General features: G+C 43.7%; 1 protein-coding gene across 1 annotated transcript in view; it reads left to right on the top strand.

The window, feature by feature from the left end:
• Window positions 1–19,122, top strand: part of odad2 (outer dynein arm docking complex subunit 2) — a 43,441-nt gene extending 24,319 nt beyond the window's left edge. Inside the window, exons 14-21 of the mRNA XM_069151155.1 lie at window positions 420–530; window positions 677–831; window positions 5,809–5,989; window positions 6,081–6,142; window positions 8,547–8,661; window positions 11,882–12,070; window positions 12,298–12,519; window positions 18,265–19,122. Coding sequence (XP_069007256.1) covers window positions 420–530; window positions 677–831; window positions 5,809–5,989; window positions 6,081–6,142; window positions 8,547–8,661; window positions 11,882–12,070; window positions 12,298–12,519; window positions 18,265–18,390 — 1,161 coding nt within the window. The 3' untranslated portion in view covers window positions 18,391–19,122. The remainder of the gene's footprint in view (window positions 1–419; window positions 531–676; window positions 832–5,808; window positions 5,990–6,080; window positions 6,143–8,546; window positions 8,662–11,881; window positions 12,071–12,297; window positions 12,520–18,264) is intronic.
• The last annotated feature ends 3,068 nt before the right edge of the window (window positions 19,123–22,190 follow it).

Consider the following 22,190-nt stretch of genomic DNA (forward strand, 5'->3'; position numbering starts at 1 on the left):
AAGTTGCATTTTGGACCACGATTGGCCTCCAATCTTTTTGTGATATCGTCATCGTGCTTGTAGGGACTTGCATTTTAGGTAAGCACATAAACCTTCCAAGATTTAGCAGATGGAAGAGAAAGCAGCCTTCTACTGCTCAATGCTGCGCATACAGCACTCTGCGTGGTGGAGGGTAAACATCCGGCTGGTGCAACGATGAGTGACACATTTTCAAGTGGAAGGAGACTTAACTGTAAGTGGATGATGATAATTAGAATAAAAGAAAACATTTGCAGCGAGATGTTCGGGTTATATGTTTATATGTTATATTTAACATATAAACATGATAACTGTGTCAGAAAACGTTATCACCCGTACATGTAATGTAATGAAAGATGAATTTGTGATTATGGGGTCTGTTGATTTTTGTGCCGTTACAGGAAAGCTACAGGATCGCTATTCAGTCTGAAGGCATGATCAGGGATTTGGTGGAAAACCTAAGCCGTGACAAAGATGAGCTACAGATGCACTGCGCCAGCGCAATCTTTAAGGTAACAATCCCCCTGCCTGTGTATCACAAAGAAGAGAATGAATAAATACGGACCAAAACGGTTCTGAGATTTCTCTTCTTCGTCTCAATTGGACCCAGACTGAAGCGAAATTAACGTAGATCTCGACCCTCTCTTTGGCTTTACAGTGTGCAGAGGACAGACAAACCCGTGACCTGGTGCGAGAGTACAAAGGTCTGCAGCCGCTGGTTTCACTGCTCAATAAAGCGGACAACAAGCAGCTCCTCGCCGCTGCCACCGGGGCCATTTGGAAGTGTTCCATCAGCATGGAGAATGTGGCCAAGTATGCACGGAGTCAGACTGTCACCTTATTACTACTCATCAGCACGCATCGACTCATATACACACGTTAAAACACAACATATGAGGGGTACTCGACACATCGGAGTGAGATTGTCTTGTGAGATGTCTGACTGTATGTTTGTAATCAGCAGTAACAGATTAATATGACTTTGACAAATCACTGGTATGAGTGCCCATATGAACAGCAATCTAATGGGCCTCACTGTAAAATGAGGTTAATGGCAATTGGGCATTTCATCCATAACTTTTGGAGCGTATGCTTTCTAAGCTGATGTGGTTAACAGCAGTATGTGAGTACAATAATAGCAGCGATGACTACAGAACGCATGAGGTTCAGTCAACTAGCGTGCCTTCGCGTCGTCATGCCCTCATCACATATGTTACTTTTACAGGGGGTTCTCACTCATTCATGACAAGTTGTGTCACTTTTTCCACTCTCATGATGTTGTCATATCTCCATCGTGTCTGGTTCAAGTGATCACTTGTGTAAAATGTAAAGTTTTTCTACGGATTCTATCAGCTCAGATCTTTTATGTGAATGTTTGCCTTTAGGATCCAGTCTTTTCCACCGTTAACGAAGGATCAACTAAACGCGCTGATTTTATAGACTTCAGTGACGTGTTAATCGAAGCCTGTTAGTGTTGAACCAAACGTGCGCATGCTGAAAGAATCAGCCTTTAGATTGAGATTTTCTAATGACAGAAGATGCAGGCTGAGGGCCCTTCAATCATTTGTCATGTAAGGCAGGGGTTTATTTAAATGTCATTTCGCCCAGTTCCTTCAGTAGTGACATTTCTGGAAGGGTTTTGACTTGTACTTTTAGTGTCAGATGATTTTTAAGTCAGTAATTTTCCCTCTAAAATAAATAATGCCCAAAGACTTTGCCCTGGCAGCCCAACACATTTCCACTAGCGCTCCCTTGAAAGAATGATTTAGCTGTATTTATTTTCTTATTCAGTGTGAGGCTTGGAATGTAATATGTAACCCACATGCAGTGATTTAATACCTCAGTAGCAAATTCATCAATTCAAAACCTATTCTCTTCAGTGGTGCCCTGAAACTGATAAGCTGTTGTCTTTAAATACCTTTTACGATAAAGAGTATGAAGTTTAAGTGTTTTGCTGAGGTGAGGTGTGTAAAATGCTTTTCTTCCTCCTCAGGAATGATGTGTAGTTCAAATTGCAGTGGAATTCTAAAAATACCAAGAAAAAGGCTCAGGAGCACTCGCGAGGCTCTTTCTTCACGTCATATATCATAACTGACAGAATGATATCCTACATTTAAAGTCTATGTTAAGTCCTCCCAACTGGAACTGAGTGTCGGCTGCCACATCGAATTAAGTGAAGATTCCTTTACAAAAGCAGACGGATGACAGTAACATTCTTTTAAAGTAAGACGGGCAGATCGGTATCTATTTAACACACGTCATGAAAGAAGAAAAGCATTTGGGGCATTTTTATTTAACTGTAGTAGCACGGCTATTATTCTGTAGGCAGAAATTCTGTTTTTCGTGGTACAAAATGAAGCTTTTGAATGGACGTTTTAATCATTTTTTAGCGGAAAAAAACCCTAAAAAAAAACAACAGAACTGGCAAAATATTGGGTTCCTTCTGACTGCAGCTTGGCGTGATGATAAAACAACTTAACTGCACCGGCCATGAGTAATGTGGCAGCTTAATACACATGCTGCCAGTACAGGCTCTCTGCCATACTTAATGACTTGTCACACTGTTGCTATGTAAAATAGTTATACTACTACTGATAATAACAATAATAGAAATGATTATAATGATGCCATTAATCACATGTAAAGCACATTTAGTGACACTTCATTTGCAAACACTAAAAAACACTTTGGTTGCCCTCACTCTAAATTTAACATGTCACAAAGGTATCTTAGTGAGAGCATCGACAGACCATAATATGAACAGAGTTTTTGTTTCATGGTTTCTTTCCTGTGTGTGTTGTGTTACATTTTGTTTTTTAGACTTTGAGTGCAGTTGGGTGTGAATGAAGGTAGAATTGGCCACCTCCTCAGGAGGAAACCAGCATGATGCACGGCAAATGTTTTTAATGCCCACTTGAATGTGTAAGTGGATCTGTTTTTTTTTTATACACTCCCAGGCTTATTTGAATCACTTAAAATGTCTAGGTCAGGCAAAAGCTTGGAATAAAGTGACTGAGCCATTACTGTCAAAAAGGAAATGCTGCTAATGGTAACAGGGTTTTAAGGGCATGCGCTCATTTCAGAATCAATCATAGGCAGAGTGCTGCACTGAAATTGGAATATATTTTGCTACAGCAATAATGGCAGGCAGAGTGTGTATTTTTTTCCTCATTTCTGTCATTAAGTTCATGGTCAAATGAAACAGACCTAGTGGCCCATTGCAAACAACATGATTTTTTCTTTTATGTGACTGATGATTTGCATGGTCTGGACAGTATAGAGGTTGGGAGGACCTCCACTCAAGACAAGTAGCAGCACGTGTTAGCCATTTTCCTGATTAATGATGCATTAAAATCAGAGACGATTGATGCTCCGAAATATAATTACATTAATAAAATATGAGTGTTTGTTTAAAGACTACTTTGTCACAAGGTTGTGTGACTTCCACTATACCTGGGCCAAGATTATACAATATGTATGAGAAAAAACCTGCTTGGAAACACTGGAACACTATTTGGTGCAGATTTATGGATGCATCCACATGTGGCTCCTTCAGCCTGTATACCGAGGTGTTATGGATACACAAAAATGCTGTAAAAAGCCTTAACAAAAGAGTGAGGGAATAACTTTGCAATGGAAAGTCGCGGCTGCCAAGTCTCGGACTGTATTTGCCAGCGCAGTAATGCTCGGGGTCAAGATTGTGGGGTTCGCTTCCAATTACTGACTACCCCTCCATCTTACCTCTGTTCCAGCCCTATGATGAGCAGACCATAATTGCCCCTCTAAATGATACTTCTCCTTACCTCACAAAAGTGCTCTGCTCACCCAAGTTATTCAATGCTCGGCTATTTCCTTTCAAATAAAATAGATCGATCTGTCTGTTAAATTTCCGGCTGAAGGAGCCACTATCTCTCTCTCTCTTCATGGTCATTTCTACGTATGTCAGGGTCCCTGAGATGTCTTATTTTTACTCGGGCCCGCCTAAAAGTCTTAGTTAGTATAAAAGGCAACATTTAGTCTTTCTACACTTCGCTGAATGTGTGACCAGCGCAGATGAATGAGAAAAGGAAAAGGCAGACAATCAATCATAAAACTCTGCTGCACAGAAGCTCCACTGTGGTTCTTGCATCCTCAGACAGGCTTTAATAAGCTTCCAGTTGTGTGGAGCCCAGTGTTTGCAGTAGAAGCTGCTTCAGGCAGCTTTGTGTAATGTTACTCTTGCCATCACGTAATTACTTCATCTGGGATTGGCTTAACAAAAATAGACATGACTTACTGTTCATTTATCAAAAGTTATGTCTGTGATTACAAGATAATTCTACTGCAGTCAACTGCAGATGACACTTCAGTGATGACATAGGAAAACCATTGTTTTTCCTTATGGTGAATTTCACTAAAGTTAACTTTGGCAGCTCCTCTGTTCATTAGCAGTGTTTTCACTTGCAAGAATAGGCTGTCTGTCGGTGGACCCTGACCAAAACCAAATGACCTTGGCCATCTACAATAGCTCACGGACTATGATGCCAGCAACCGTAACCGTGAATAAAACCAGTCGTAGAACTTAACTGTACATCAGAGGTTTGTTGAGGTTTTTTGCAACCGCATTATATCCCTTTTAAATGTTTACTATAGTTTACCACTCTATAGCATTGGCAAACAAGGCAAAATCACAGCAAAAGAGGGAGGAAGAGTTTCCAAGCCGCAGCAAAAGCTTTGGTTATGCAAAGTACGTACGAGGGACAACTGTGAGGAGCCGTGGGAAAACTGTCTGTACAGCTGGGTACCGAAAAGAGATCTGTGCCCATGTGGCTGAGGGCAATGCAACTTCTCCCCGCCACTAATAGCAATTTTATTAGCTACGCTCAGGGTGTGGTATGGGGCATGGCGGTGTTAATCAGTCTGTTCTTTTCTTTTACAGACATTCGAAGGATGAATCATAATGACTTTGATGATTTTTATCAGTGAACATTTTCACTACTTTTGGCACTAAAGTTGGCTCAGACATCCACAGTTCCCAGACGAATTGGTAATTGCTGCCTAACAGTTGTCACCTCCTGGCTTTTCATTCAGCGCCACCATGAGATTTACATTTGTGCCGGGCAACCGGCGTGTTTAAAACCCCATGTACACAGCAAGCCGGATAAACTGCAGCTACAAACAAAAGCGTTGACGAAAGACATTTATTAAGCCTATCGGAGGAAACAAAGCGGGATTTTGATTAGACGAAGAGAAATATCAAATTCTTTTCAGGCATCTCCGGCCAACTCGCTGTGTTGGGGGAGCATCACACAAAATCAAGATTACAAGAAAAATCCAAAGAAACAGCCAGTTGTATGGGGCCCTGGACGCTGGCCTCTTCGCTCTCCTTCTTGCTATTTCAATGGCATAAGTCGCATGTCTCATTTCAAACTCTGTGACAATTAAAAACATGCTCCCACATGTCTAAGTGCAGCCTTTCTAAGAGGCTAGCTTGGCTTGAGGATCGACAGCACACTCTTAACGTTTATTGTTAATTTATGTCAATTGTTATTTAGCTAAAGTTAGCATGCTAACAGGCTAAACTAAGTTGGTAAACCTGAACAGATTACACCTGTTAAATCAGCATGTTAGCGAGGTCATTGTAAAGATCTGCAGACGTTGACATTTAGCTCAAAGCATCACTTTAATCACAGCCCTCCGGAGCCTCCAGCACAGCTGCAGCTGTTTCATGTTCATTGATATAACGAATATAACAAAACAAGCAATTCGTCAACATGATATAAAACTCCTCTTCCTCTTCTCCACCCAAAGGTTTCAGTACTACAAAGCCTTGGAGATGCTGGTTGGTCTGCTCACCGATCAGCCTGAAGAAGTGCTGGTGAACGTAGTCGGAGCTTTGGGAGAATTTGCTCAGATCCCCGCAAACCAGGCCACCATCCGCAGGTGTGGAGGCATCAAGCCGCTAGTTAACCTGCTCACTGGAACAAACCAGGTATGACACATTTTCTCCGGCTGCATTAAGAGTCATCTCATCTTAAAAACCTTCTCCCATATTTATTTTTATGCCTGTGATCTGTAACCAGGCGCTGCTTGTGAATGTAACCAAGGCAGTGGGTGCCTGTGCCACAGATAAGGAAAACATGACGTAAGTCTAAGTCTTCCTATTCATCCAACCGACTAACACGGTCTTTGACATTCACAGTTTACATAACTCAAACAGCCCCATGTGAGGTGTCTCCCAAAATGTGATTAGTGGCTGACTCACTGTCATTACTGAATTGGCTCCATATTGCTGGCTGGGTGTTGATGTCATGTGTTTTTTCTTGGCAATGACACCGATTGCATGATCTGAACACAGTATCATAAAGCTGCCACGGGCTGATGCTAAGTGAAATCTCCTTCTGTTTTAATTTGTAATTATACAGGTAGGTTTGTCTTTCATCCTCAGCTTAATGACAGCTTTTAAAAGCTTTGTTTATTGTACCTGCTGTGTTTAAGATGGTTGTGGTTTAATTCCCAGTGTTTTACTGTAGCCCTGCGGTCACTGTTAGGAGCTAAGCTGGTCAGACGAACATACCTAAAGCCCTGCCCTGTCCAAGACTGCACGGCTGGGAAAACGCAGAGTCGGCGTCCAGAGCAGACTTTATTCTGTGCTCTCCCTCCTCACTGCAGAACATTGTGGAGTTTCCATCTGTGCCTCATTGCTTTTACAAGATTGTTATGGACTACAAGAACTTTCTTAATTAGCACTGGACACAAATACAACTTAATGTGTGAGTTCACATTGTTAGTTAGCTGTTAATGCTATTGTATGAGCCTATTATGTTTGTTTGGAAGCAGAAAGTAAGGGGTTCAATAAAAAATGAAGCATGTCAAAATAAAGCCAGTAAGTGTGGTAAGTCTTGCACAACAAGAGGAGAATATTACGACGGTTCATCATGTTCTCCATGTTTTCTCACGGTATGCGTATTTAGGCCAGACCTTGTAATCTTTCAGCTTTCACGCTTAGCTGTAAACATGCAGTTCTTATTTCAACAGCCGCTCTTTGTATGTTTCGTGGCGATGTCTTATTTCGAGACACGTACGTGTACAGTAGTTTGCTGAGCAATTAGCATAACTCACATCTGACTGTTTCCTGCTCCAACCGGCTTTTCAGATCACCAGTGATAGACGATGTTTGGCTGCCTAACACGTATAATGATGATGTATGTATGATACCACACAGCTAGCTACAACATTCCTGTCAGTTAACATGACTTCACTCCATGAAAAGAAACTTTTCTTCAAATACAACCTTCTGTTGATCAACACAATCATTCCCTCATCATCATTGTGAATCAGGTCGTCCATAACTACCGAAAGACCAAAAAACGAACTCTGATCACTTTCAAGTTTTCTGTGAAACACTCATATGTTTGTTTTCATTCTCAACCAGTAGGCAGCGTGTGGTTGATGACGTAGCACTTCCTCGTATGAATCCCGTGTAGCTACAAGAGTGAACACACGTTGTTTAATGCCTCCAAGGTTTGTGGTCTCCTCCTCTAATCCATCACTGTCAACTGCAACTTCATTGCTAATCTGTTTCATACCTGCTTCATGGGAAGACGGAGCTGTTTTGGCGGATGATATGACGCTTCACTTTTGTTTTTGGTCCGGATTTAAGAGGCCCCGCAGACTGGAATCTGCTGTTATGATCCCTCCAGACTGATTTATGTGCAAACGGAAGACAGATGGCGCAGGGGACGTCCCTGATGAGTGTTCGCTCGTTGCCAGTCACGGAGATACTGTGATTAGGGAGTGTTTAAGTAATTATGACAGCATTCAATGTCGGCCTTGTTGGTGGAAGCACACATGGGGAACACGTTACATGTTATTTATACCAGACAACGGGTGCACTGTGGCGTAATTCTTTGAGTTCTCAGACCTTGACTGCAGTTTTGAAAACAGTCATGTATGCGACATGAAATACAGCTCATGCTTAAGTAAACTTCACTCAGACTCTATGAAATATAGAGCGACCTGTCTCTAGCTCTGTTTGATTTGGAAAGGGGTCCTCTTTTTGGCTCTGGTTTAAAAACAAGCCCCCAACATAAAGTGTAAGTTTGTCTCCGTTTCTATTTATAAGTCCATGTATGAAGCACTATACACAGATGCACGAGTTAAACTCTGGCTCAAGCATCGCTGAGCTTTTCCTCGGAGAATGGTTAGAGTGAGCAGACAGTGGGTGGTTTGAGGCCCTGGAAAGGAGCTGAGCCGGACTGAAGGCAAGTTGTGATGAAAAGCCACCCCTGTAATCGATTGAGGCTTTGATCCTATTTGGCTGTAGTTGCGCCGAGCCTGTGGCAGGCCACGATAACACAGACGGAGCCCTGAGAAACAAACTCGATCGAAAAAACGACACTCCTGTCTTTCAAGCATGAAATTTTGCTTAATGAAAGCTATGAATGAAATCAGAACGTAAAACTTTTCTTTAGGTTTCATTTGCTTGTTCGTTCCTTTCTCTCATTGCCTCCCTTCTCAGCACTTTCTGTCTCTCTTTCTCCTTCCAGAATCATTGACCAGCTCGATGGAGTCCGCCTGGTGTGGTCGCTGCTAAAGAACCCCGGTGCAGACGTTCAGTCTAGCGCTGCGTGGGCCCTCTGTCCATGCATTGAGAATGCAAAGGTACAGTAAAGTTTTTAAAAACTTAAAAAACACGTTAGTCTTCTGCCTCTGTCCTGGTGAAGCACTCCAAAGGCACATAGAGAGCCGGTAAATCAAAGATGTGTGCGCAGTTTGTGTCGTTTGAGAATAAAGGGGTTATCCCACTGACAAAACAGAAGCCTGCTTATATCACCGTGCTTGTCTGCTAAGATCTCCCTCCGACCTGCCGCTGCAGGGAGGTTAGCAAGGGCAGAGCTGTGTCAGAGCAGGCTTACATGAACCTTGGGCTAATATGAAGCAGAGAAGCCGCCTTGGCACACTGGGATTGGTGAATGGGGAAGCAGGCAGGGAGAAAAGACTGAGTAATATCCTGTGGCATGGCTTCTGACTTCCCAGCCGAAAATCTCCCCTCAACATGCTACTAGTTAGGGAGGCACACAATCCACGCACAGAACACAGGGTGCCAGGCAGCTTCTGTGAGCCCAGCTCTCTAATGAAAACACTGCACAAGTGGATCCACCACATGGTCATTAATGCTACGTATACAACTTTAGATTTAACTATGCATAGAATAAAAGTCTTGGTCCATAAACATGACATATTTACACAATATTGCCTACGTGAGGAGGTTCTATAAAGTTTTTTGTTGCTCCAGACGAAGCTGTGGGAAGTCTTATAAATGACCCCAAGTGATGTCAGTTGAGTCGACTGATGACTATTTAATTGAAAATGTAAAAAAAATCTGGTGGAGTCATTTCAGAGGTCTAACAGTTGTCTGGTGAGCTCACTGCTTTGTAACTGTCAGCGGTTGAGCTGCATTGTGGGTAATGTAGGCACCATGAATGCATGGAATAAAGCTGGCCATACATTTGGCCTCGCTGCACTGATGGTTGTTCTTTTTTGTCTGTTGTCAGGCAAAGTTCTAATAGTGTAACATTTATCCTTTAAAGTATGCGTCCCTCTACGCTATTGTTTCAGACCTTGAGGCTGCTATTACACAGCAATGTTGTCAATCAACTCTAATTTCAGTTCCACATCCGCAGGTCTTTGATCCCCTCAGCACTCGTATCATTTCCAACGACAAACGTAATGTTGTTCTATTAGATTATCGCTGTGATTAGAGTAAACAACCTGTCAGCAGAGCAATCTGCTCCTCAAAGTTTAAACAGATATATTGAGCCCAGACAGGTGTCTTGGGGGTGAAGCTCTTTTTTCGCTGGCTGGAATTTCTCTGGCCCAGAAGTATAGCGAAAATGATGCATGGCGACCATATGGAGGGGGGGTTGGGGTGTGTATGTGTGTGTGTGTGTGTGTGTGTGTGTGGGGTGGGGGGGGCTATGGACCCACTATTGAGCACTAACAAAGTTTGACAATGTTTGTCTGGATGTCAGTGTGCCAATTTTGAGGGAAATTCATGAACATGCTTTTTGGGTGATTTTTCTGGGACGGGGCAATGACAAGAGCTAAATAGAGCTTTCTGCCCATCGACTGGAGGAACCTGATACAGCTGCTCTGGTGCAGCCGTTATTTAGATAAAAACCCCATGTGGTTTGAGTTAGCAGTTCCATAGTGGATTTATGAAAGAGCCACGGTATAAATGCATCTGCTGGATGCTCCATACTGTACTGTTGCCCCTCCACAGACACAGACACAGACTGAGGCTTTGCTCTGTGTCCACAGGTCAACAACTTAAACTGATTTAGTACCAGAAAAGTACCTCAAAGACTAAGTAGTGAATCATTCAATTATCTTTCTTCTCCAATCAGGGGAATCGAACCGTCCCGGTCGCACGTAATGAGGTGTATCATTAATTTGCCAGGATGCACAGGCACATTTAGATGCTTGATTTATTTTTCCTTTACATAGTAGCCATGTACGTTATGGAAGCCTGATTGCTCCACAGACGGGGTCGGGGCACGCTTCTGCCATTCCCATCTTGGCTTGCTCCCCTTCAGCTAGAGATCATGCGCAGCAGATAATGTGTTTTCTATTTCATTTCATCCTGAGTAAGAGGAGGGGAGCGAGAGGATAGCGAGAAAGGCCTTTCCGTGTGCAGCCTCATAATGCTGCGGTTTTCAGATCTGGGGGCCCATCCAGGCCATGAAAGAGATTCTGGCTAGTCTATCGCAGCTGGTGGCTTGAGAGAGCTTCCTCTGTCACAGAGATTCCCGGCCAGCCGTCATCAGTATTCCTGAGGAAGAGCTTCCTGTGTGTCGGGGGGTCAGCTCCTGGCCCCGGCACCCCCCTCACTGGCCCGCACTGCACACATGGCTCATCCTCTGGCACGGCATCACAGGGCCCATACACCGCGCCCTGGCCTGATCTCAGCTGTGAGCTCCCTGTCAGAAAGCACCAGTACATCCAGCTCTCCCAAAGTAGCTGTGCAACTAAAACAGTAAATCAGACTGTTTCATGTCAGTGCTGAATTTGATGAAATCCCTTAATTTATAGAAATAAAGGAAAACAGTACTGTGCCTTACATCAACCATTGACATGTAGATTGATGTTGAAATGGACTCAAATTAGGTATACTTTGTGATTTGCATCCACTGATCCATAATTGCATGCTTTTTGGGAAATGTCTGTTCTATTTTCAAAGCACTGAACATTACAGACTCGGCCACCTTAATGTCTTCTTGCAGCGCTGGCGATATGGTGACTTGTGATTTTAATCAGCGGCCTGATGTGCCAAGCCGTACTGAAGCCGGTGTCTCTGCCAGCTCTTCCTCTGTGGTTCGCTCAGTGCTCCGTCCCAGCTCTCCGGTTTGGTAGGCATCGTCCCAGAAGTGGCTGAGAGTCCTGCGGTGCCTGCCGGTACCGTGCACTCAAACCATGAAGCCATGAGTCCAGGCTGTGTCACTTTGGGTTTTAAATGTCGCCTCTAAGCTTTAAATTCTATGTTTCATCTTCATTATGACACAATAGGGTGCGAGTGGAGAGGTTGACAAAGATGTCAAACTTCTTGCTCGCTTCACCATCCAAAACCCATTTGTACTGCAGGACGGGGTGCCGCGCTGCACTATTACATTGCAATGAACGCACTAATATGACTTTGATTGTTGCTATTGATGAAAATACTGTTTTGATTTTATTTATTTTTTCTTTTGTTTTGTCTACAATGCTTAAATGCTCCCAGCCTTCCTTTTGCTCTTTCCTCAGTCATTACACTCTCCCCCTCTTCACCGTCTCCTGTGCTCATTCTCTCAGAGCACCTTGTTAATAACAGACTCTTTGACTATAGCATGCAGGGGAAATGGTACGCTCGCTCGTCGGTGGATTGGAACTGATTGTTAATTTGCTGAAGTCAACAAACAACGAAGTGCTGGCAAGCATCTGCGCCGCCATCGCCAAAATAGCCAAAGACAAGGAGAACCTGGCAGTCCTCACGGATCACGGGGTCGTCCCACTGCTGGCCAACCTGACTAACACAGTAAGAACACCTCACTGCTGGAAACAAACAGCAAGGTTTTACTATTCAGGAACACTGCAGTTATTGTCAATATACAAATAGTGTCTTTACAATGGAGTTTAGTTGGTCTTTGCCTGCTCATTGCTGCATAAATCCAACTAATGAGAAGAACATTGGTGGTTATTGCCCAGGGTCTTTATAAAGCCTGGTGTCTAGGATCCAGTAACCTCCCGCTCTCCTCTCCGCAGACTGATGACAGGCTCCGTCGCCACCTGGCTGAGGCCATCGGCCACTGCTGCATGTGGGGCAGCAACAGGGCGTCCTTTGGTGACGCTGGAGCCGTGGCCCCGCTGGTGTATTACCTGAAGTCCAAAGACAGCACGGTCTACCAGACCACAGCCATGGCCCTGTACCAGCTGTCCAAGGACCCCGACAACTGCATCACCATGCACGAGAAAGGAGTGGTCAAGGTCAGTTCCAGTATTTCTGCGACCTCATTAATGCCTTTTTGTAGATAATTCACAGAGCAGTATATCTTGTAGTTTATTTGGTGCTTTTGAGGCTAAATCTGGTATAATTGCATTGAGGAAAATGTGCTTTGGTCTCCCACCACCCTTGTTTTAGTGATGTGTGAAAAACAGTGAGTAATAAACTTTGAAAAGCTGTGACTATTTTCAGAGCCTTTGACCGATGGAGCAGAAACAAAGTGGGTTTTATTCGTCGGCGGAAACATGACTCCACTTTCTAGCCGACATGGGAATTCAGAAAAGCAAACAGCTCAGTGTGTGCGAAGTGCCATTTCTACGGTAGACCCTAGATGCCATTACAACACAAGTCAAAGGGCTGTAGCCGGGGGTAACTGTTGCTAGGAGCTGTTCCTGGACATCAGGGTAGAATGCAGAAACGATATGGTTCAGGCCAAGGAGTGGGGTCAGAGCTGTTCAAGGCTAAAAGAGAACAATGTTTTTTTTATGGTCAACTTTTTTTTCTTCTCAGTCGGGCTTCATCCGCCAGCCTCCCTCATCGTGGCAGTCGTGTAGCGCTCTTCCAGGAACAAGGAACAAGCATTGTTTTGTCTAAAATTTGAGCCTGTCGGGTTGTTTCCATGCTCAGCTCCACAGCCTGTTTATGTTTGTCTCTGACGGCTCTGTACAGATTTTATGTTAAGATTATAATTAAATTGATGTCTTGTCACAGATGATCATGTACCCACATTTCAGCATTTTGTGAAATCAGCGCTATCTCATTCTCTAATTCAATCATGTTTTGCAAAGAGACTTTCACATGAGAAATCTTTTTGTGGCCATGTGTAAGTTTAAATCCCCCCTCCCCCCCCCCCGCCTTAAGTACTGACTGCGATATAAATTATGAAGTGGTTATGCCATTGCAGCCAGACATTTTTTTTCCCATGTTCATTAAATGGTGTACTTTAGCTTGATCTGCTGTTACGGGGTATGTGGTTCAACACTCGCCATAATTGGTTAGCTGGACTGAACACTGGGTGTTCCAAAAGAGTTATGTCCAATTTGCAAAAGTCATTAAGCTGAATGCTTTTTGTAGTTCGAGCCACGACAAAAGCTGCACAAGCCCAATTTTTTCTGCTCTGTGTGTGTGTGTGTGTGTGTGTGTGTGTGTGTGTGTCTATGTCTATATTAGAAATTCTACTGTGTGAATATGGGTGTGTGTCTGTGTGCAAATTCAAGACATACCACCCTTTGTTTTTATCTGTTTCTGTGTTTGCCCTTATTAATGTACCAGCTAAGAGTCATTGCAACATACTCCATAATATATTTTTGGACTTTTAAAGAGCTTAATTACCGCAGGCCACGTAACTGCACCAGCATTGCATTTGTTCCTAATCTCAGACCGGGAAACACAACACAGGCGGGCTCATTGTTCAGTCTGGCCTCTCGTCTCAGCCGGTCTGACGCTTACCTGCCTGACCCCGGACGAAACGCTGCCGTGTGGGAGCTTGTCAATTCGCTGTGATGCTGCGCTTCAATGATATACAGGCAGCCGGTAGGAAGAATGTGCAAAAACAATATGTCTTAATAGTTCTGAATGGGCTGGAGAGGGTTTATCGAGGATTGATACGGGGCCCCGTGTCTAATTTACGGCCCCGCGTAAAATTCGGGACCCCCTCCTGTATTATTGCAACTGTGTTTCAAAGAGTTTTTCTGTGCCGTGGAGAAGCTCTGAAAACATGTTCACCCACGTGTAGTATACAGTTTCAAACGAGAAAAGGTCTCGCCTATTCCAGCGCTGGTTTAGGAAGTAACGTTCCTCTCTCGCACACTTAATGGTGTATGGCCCAGTCCCTGAAGATTCACGAGGGAAATTAAGCGTAGAAGAGAAAAGTATTTCACACTGGAAAACACATTAGTGACCCGTTCCAGTGTTTTTATTCTGTCTTTACCAAAACATTCAAATTGTGTCCACTCAGTTATTTACTCTGGTTGCTATGAGTATTAAACATCTCAAATAAATCGGTTTAGTTTCATGTTTTGGATAAAAACCTCTTTTCGTCCCTTGGTTTTGTTTTCCTGTGGAATGTGTTGGATCGGATCAGACCTTGTTCAAGATGAGGAATTCAGGTGTTTTCTCTCCGAGGAAATTACACACCAACAAAAAGGGGAGCTTTTAACGTGAGAGATGAATTGGCCTCGCTGTTTGAGTTGACATCCACTCTTGGTATCTCTCAGTTTTATACCGATGTGCTTCATTTTGTGTCAAATGGAGAATCAACATGCTGTTCCGCTGTGCTTTTACATTGCTTCCAAAGGACTGAGGATTGTTTGCTGAAACCATAAATCCTTGTAGACGGCTTCAGCCAGCTATTTGTATTAAAGAGGCTCTTTCATAAGAAAAGCTTTGTAAAGTAAATTGATGAAAATTACAAAATGCGGATGGTAATTACTGGTAATTTTCAACTGAAGGTATTCCAGTACGTCGCTTTTGCCAGGTCCTGCTATGTATTGTCGCCTCTTACTAACCTAAATGAGAAAAACGTTTGCACTTTTGTTGCCATGAGTACACTTCTGTTCCAGCACTGTGTTTGTTTTCATTTTCATTTTCAATTTCAGGAGTGCAAGTGCACAGTGAGGCAGCGGGGGGCCAAGAATTACACAAATGTGTGAGGAAAGGTATAAATCACTGCACAGGTTTACTTCTCCAGTTTCTTCTTGGTTTGTGTGAAACATGACTTCAGGCCGAGGGCGTGGTGAGCAGATGATACGGCCGCTGTGTGCTGTGCCTTCTGTTATGACTACCATGTTTTTCAGATCCAGGGAGTGTGAGGTTTTAGGGCCTTTGACTTAAGCCTCTGTCCCTCCTCCCATATTCTCCAGGTTGAACCGACTTGGAGTGAAAATTTCCCCTGAAAGTCATTGATTTGAAAGCTGCCCTCCCTCCATTTCTTCTTCAGAGACACTGAGAAAGCAGCTCAGCAGTCTCTGGCTCACTGGAGGCTGCAGGGAATGTTGTTTACCTTGACTTCCGCAGCGCCTTCCCCTCGACGCAGCTAAACACTGATGTCTGTTTGTACTGTTTGCCTCCTCGGAGGACTCTAAAACATGGAAATGCTGGGATGGGTTGGGTGAATGAAGGGGGAGGGGAGTATTTCAGCCTCAACTCCTGTGCAGGCTGACATGGTCCAACAGAGCACACTTAACGCTGAGACACCTCCACGGGTGATGGAGTGTGTGCGTACACATGCAAGAATACGTGCAGCCCTCCCAGACTGGGGGGGGGCGGGGGAGGCGGGGGGGAGTGTGGTCCCCAGCTCCCTCGGAGGAGGTCGGGACTCACTGGAGCTCTCTGAAGTGCAAAAAAAAACCCTCCAAAAACTCACGATTCACTTTTCAAACGTGGAGCAAGTGTTCACGTTAGCACAGTCGAGGAATATCTAACAAGCGGCGTCTTATATTCCTGGAGATCCCAGCTGGGAGGGAAAGAGCGAGCTCGGAAAAAAAGGCAGCAAAGAGAGACACGCTTATCTCAGCCGAGCCGCGCGCTTCGGGAGACCTTATTTGGCGACGTCTGAATAACATGCTATGAGGTTGGCAAAAACGCCGCCTCTGGCACATCTCAGGCATCCTCTCTTTTCACAAAAGAGACTTGTTTAGTGAGCTGCATGTTTTCTGGAGCCTGTGGATGCAAGTTTGCTTTTGGAGGTGTTTTGGATGCTAATTAAGAATCATATAAAACCAGAAGGCAAATGTTTCACACTGTATACTCCTTGACAGAAGTTTATGGAGAGGAACTGACAGCTTGGACGGCTGCGTGCCTTTTTCCACAAAATGATGTGATTGTAATCAAGAAGAAGGATATTAGTTTCTCAGGTTTTAATTGGACTTGTACTGTAGGTCCACGGCCGATCCGTGCTCACACACACAAGCTGAACCACCTCATCTTTCATCTGTTTTCCTTTCACTGTTTATCTTTGCACTGAAAATCCGGGGAATGTCTTCTGTCTGCTCCTCTGGCTGTTTGCTAACCACACAAATGTGTGGAGTGGCGTCTTAAGTTTGCATGTAAGGTGGAGAGAGGTCGGGGTCAACCTCAGCTCTGCTCTGACATGCATTATGAACGCAATGATAATCTGGGGAGGGGGGGGAGGGGGGGGGGGACAGACACAAGTCATTCAAGTGGTGATCTGCTGGATGGAGATGAAGTCAAATCTATGCACAAAAATGTTTCATAAAAATGATTATTTAATCTGTGTAAAGGAATTCCATCGTTTCCTGTGTTGATTGGCGGAGTTGGTACAGAACAGGACGAGTGAGCTTTGAGTCGGAGAGAATCAGGAGGGATAGAAAGTGAAAACGGAGATTAGCCAGAAGCTTTTGCGAGTCATTCTGCTGCCTCAAACTAAAGCTCCATCAGTGGCTGCACGTAAGTTTTAATAGGGTTTGGTTCCTGGATCATTTCCTAGATAGTGCCCTGTGTGTGTGTGTGTGTGTGTGTGTGTGTGTGTGTGTGTGTGTGTGTGTGTGTGCGTGTGACGGGATCAACACGGATGTGACATTGTTGCAGTGAAACCGAGGGAACAATCCAGATGGCGTTGAAACGCAGCGCGCTCTTTGTTCCGGAGATCCCGTTGGTTCAGGGGAGAACGAGGCCGTGACTGTACGGAGCCTCCGAGTGCCTCCGACGTCTCCGCAGCGTATTTATCAAGGCTCTGTTATGTTTAGGAGCAGGCAGTCCTTAAGTGCTTAGTTGAGGGATGTAATGTTGCCGTTGGTTCATTATCGATGTAAACAAGACTATCCAGAATAATTGCAAGTGTGGCTTCGGAAACCTCAGTGGCACACCGTCGTGATTTTTACCGCACAGCACACATTGAACAAATTTAGATTCATCCATTGCAGCAAAGTATTTATGCTTACATTTACTTTTATTTTGATTCAGCCCCACAGCCGCCCACAAACATAATGTAGTGATTTTGCTGCAGATAAAACAAGGGGGGAAAAAAAGCTCACCCCAAAAACACATGCCACTCAGCGGTACTCTATATATCCACCGTGTTCCTTTTTGCTCGCGTCTGCATCGTACGCAGCTCTTTGAACATTCGGAGCTCTTTTAAATGTTCACTTTTATATAACCAAAAAAAAGAAACTTCCAAAGCTAGAGATTTCTGGAGAGCTCAAAACCTTGTTCTGCAATAAGATCTAACGAGATCCATTACACAAGCCACTAATAGTCGGATATAATCTGACCTTTGGAGCGGCGGAAAGGCTGTCGAGTGGTGTGGTTCATGCTCAGGTTTTTAATGTCGAGGCTGCCCTGCATGACTTTCATCTGAACAAACTTACAGAAGCATGTGTGCACGCAGCTGTAACCCCTTTGCTGAGGCATGGTTTGGAAGAGGGACACACACACACACACACACACACACACACACACACACACACACACACGCGCGCGCGCACACACACACACACACACACACACACACACACAGGGTCACGTGCCAGTGCAGTTTGAGTGAGTCGCTGCACAGCCTCTGTACAGCGTATCTCTGCAGCCCTCGCTGCGCGTGCAGGACTACTGCTGACACGGCAACATGTGCTGCTAGCCACTTTTTTTTTTTTTTTTTTTTTTTTAGGCGCTGGATGTTGTTCCAAAGGTGGATTAGTCCACTTTTGGAAAACAATGAATCTTATGGAATCTGTTCCCGCTGCCAGCTGTAACCTCTGTCCTGTGTACTCCCACAGCCCCTCATCCACATCATGGACTCCGATGTCGAGGCGCTCCAGGAAGCTGCGGCCGGCTGCGTGCGCTACATTCGACTGCTGGCGCTGGCTAATCTGAAGGCCTCTTTATTTATTGACAATCCGTGATCACGGCAGCACTCGTAGGAATCCATCAGGGACTGAACAATAAAAGTATATAAAGGTGGACCTCATGTTTGACTTGTAAGATAATGAGACCTTCACCATTGTTGTTAATAGCATATTGGATTTCCACTTGACTAAAAATGAATCAACACTGTTTCCCCCAACAGTGCAGCCGTTGTTGTGAATAGAACAATACTTCACAAAACGCCCAAATTACACATTAGCAGTAGAATTAGTTTTAGCCAAAGTATGAGTAAACCCAGCTTTCTGTCCGTTTATTACAGTTAATACTCCCGTCACCGAATGAAGAAACAGGCCACTGTTTCTGGGTTCTGATTCTAAACATGCTTCATGTTGTGCGTTAACTCAACAAGAAAAGGTAACCTTTGTGTAAAAGAAGTGATTTGCTCATGAAGTCACGTCAAATCCCAACTCGCTGAACTGATCGACGTCAAACAGTCGACGCAGTTTTTTTGGAAACAAACACGCAACCCTCCATTTTCTCTGGTCCCATCTGCCTCAACAACAGTTTCTGTACAATCCCTTAACAGCTTAACGGTCTCTTATCAAATATTATCACAGCTTCTGTCACACTAACTTCAGAGTTTCATGTGTTCGTAAAGTGTTTTCACTAGAACGTTGTAGAAGAGTTTGTTTCTTCTATTCGTACCACAACTGTTTCAGATGTGTTGTATCAAATGATCTGAAAGGGTTTTCAAATAAAACAAAAGAGTTTGATCCAGATTCACGAGTGTGTATTTATTTGCCGTCTTGCTTGCTTCCGTTTTAGCCGGGAACTTTTCATCCTGGCGTCCTTGTTTACATCAGTTGCCTCATCAGGAGTTCATACAAACAATCGTGAAAGCCCTCTTCTCGCTCTCTGACCGTCTCCACTTGGAAATGATGACGATAAAAAATAAATGCGACTTCCTCGCATGTGTTCTCGTGCCAAATACCCCATACGTTGTTCAGAGAGAAACGGTTTGGAGCCACCTTCTCTGCAGCAACATTCTTTAAGTGCTCCAAACGAGACCACAATATCCAAACAACATCCACATCTGCTCGCGTTGCTCAACCGCCTCTTATACAGTTTGTATACTCTTCGTGAACATATAGGAAAAACTCAGAAAACACACAACCTCCAATGGGACATTTAGATAAACTCGCTGCTGGTCAGAGAGCACCAATGTAGAGTACATGGAGTCTGTACAAATGCTCTGTATAAATTCCATCCAACAATGTGAACACATAAATTCAAGCTCTGCTATCATAAGTGGAAAAGATGTCCGTAACAATAAAGAACACACCAGTGTTTCGTCTCCACCACAGACAGAATACATTTAAATCATGATTTTCCACAGTTCACTTACAGTAATCTCAGATTTTGTAGAGATATTTATTATAAATAGTAAAATATATTTTATAAACAAGCTCATTATTTTTGTCGGTAAAAACTAAAAGCTGTAGATATTTGCCCAGATGGGATCATCACTGTACCAAAGCACTCGCATGGCATTTAGTCAGCATCAACTATAAAACACTAATAAAGGATTTGGGGAAAAACACAACAAATTGCACTGCTCTTTCCAAAAAGTGGTTATTCTTTGTTTGTTTTTCCTGCTGGTTGTCTTTGTTGAAGCCTTTCCCCTCATTCTAACCGTCTTCTCCTGCACATTCAGTATGAAGACATTGCAGTTCACAGCACTTTATTCTGAAAGATATGTTTCTTCTGCTGAATCCGTTTTTTTTCTTTGTGTGTTTGTTTATGTTAAGCAGTTCCACTGGAAACATAATTCCATTCATAATTGAGGTCTCATTCTACAACAGCAACAGTTGAACATGGATTTTGTACAGATTATACCGTTCATCTGTCATGTGTGATATCCAGCCCCGTCAGCGAGCTCGGGGTGGAAGTTGTCTTTGACATGTGTTCAGTGTTTGTGTTCAGTGGGATTATTGGCAGTCCCTTCATCTCTGTCACTGTATGTAACATCTGCATGCTGCAGCGCTGCTCGTAACGGCACGGAGGAGCTACAGGAACGGGTGAGCTGACTGATCGCTCCACGTAGAGACACTGCAGGTGGATCATTGCATGTTTTGAACAGATTCAGTCATATTGTGTTTAAAATTGATTATTAGTCAGGAAGGTAAAGAAATAGTGTGTAAAGCTTGAAAGTGGCTGCAAAGATTCGTCCTTTTTTAAGGAATCTATGATTATGGAAGTTGATATTTACTAGCTTTATTAAGCCGGTACCTTCAGGCATCTGTTGAATCCATGGGAGCTCGCAAAAGGCGATGAGGCCTGAGATGTAGTGGAATCAAAGTATAAACTCTTACAAAGCACCAATAATTGTTCTCAATTTGACTTGAATAACATTCAATATGTACTTTATTACACTGAAATAATCAATGATCAGAAGAAGTGACACTGATTCTGGATCATTGACTAAAACACATCCTGTATTGTTCGTCTTCTATCTCTATCTTGTGGCGCGCAGCGACCAGAGTAAAGAAGACATCTCGCCATTTCTTGTGTTGGAATGTCAACCAGATACCATCGATTGTTCACCATATTATCGTATGTGTGTAGTTAAGACAATATCAGCACTTCATTTCTTAAATATCACAGTTATCGCCGATACCGGCATTTCATGACACCCCTAACTTCAACAGTGTGCGGTGCAGCTCGTAGCAGCTGATCTGGACTCGTCTGATCCTTTTGTCTTCTGTTCCTGTTTCTTATAAACGGCCCATGTCAGGCTCGACAGTCTGTCAGGAAGACTGTTGCTTTCTGCCGCCGCCGCCCTCTCACATGTTTCTCAGCCCGCCTGTCTCTCTGATCCCGCTGTCCTGGTCCCACTTAGCTTAGATGCTCAGCACTCAACCACAGAGGCTGCCACAAAGTCTCATGGGACTTTCATCATTAATATCAGCCACGTGCAAAAATTGAAAATTAGCAAAACATTGAAAATATGTGGTTGAAAATCTTCATCACTCTTTGAAGTTTAAACACTAGCAGCTGCTTGCAGGGGTCACTGGAAGAGCACGGATGAAGGAGAAGTGGATGAGTGAGCTTATTACCCTGAAGAAGCAACTTCCTCCAAAAAAACAAAATAGGAGCTGAAGGCAGCCACTGTCTCTAAACCACTCAGAGCAAATATATTCACAATGATTAATGGCTCTTTAATTCCACGCGGCAAGCTCTACGGTCTCTGCAACATGAACACCACATATTGTTTACCTCTTGTGTGCTTCCTTTATTCATTCTGACATTATTGAGCTCTTTAATTTCTCTCATTGTGTTGCTCTTTTCCTTTTAGCCCTCTGGTGGACATCAATCTAATGTCTGTACTTTATGTTCTGGGCTCGAGTCAGGAATTGATTAGCTTAGCCGAGCCTGAAGACTGAAAGCAGGGAGAAACAGCTAGCCTGGCTCTTTCCAAAGTTTTTTTTTGTTTTTTTTTCTGTCTTTTTACCATCAAGCTACAGTCCAGATGAGAAAAGATCTGAGTTGTTGAAAATGGGCTTCGCCTTCAACGATCACATTGTGTGTTCAAAGCAATAAGCTCAGTGAGCAGCAGGAATTGCAACTGTCTGCCAGTTTTTTTGAGAGTCCAAATTGTTGGTACATACGTGTATTCACTGTAAACCACCACCGAAATGTAGTCCCACCATTGTTGGAACTATGTTTCATGACTAACGCTCGACTTCCACGTCATCACACGTTGTCACCCCTACGGGTCACTGATTGGTCCGTCCTTCAGAGTGGCTGGGCTAACCTTGAACAGACTATAATCACAGCA

The sequence above is a fragment of the Embiotoca jacksoni genome, unplaced genomic scaffold, assembly GCF_022577435.1.
Source record: "Embiotoca jacksoni isolate LCO1_2020_lvr unplaced genomic scaffold, fEmbJac1.0.p SCAF_17, whole genome shotgun sequence".
Classification (NCBI taxonomy): Eukaryota; Metazoa; Chordata; class Actinopteri; family Embiotocidae; genus Embiotoca; species Embiotoca jacksoni.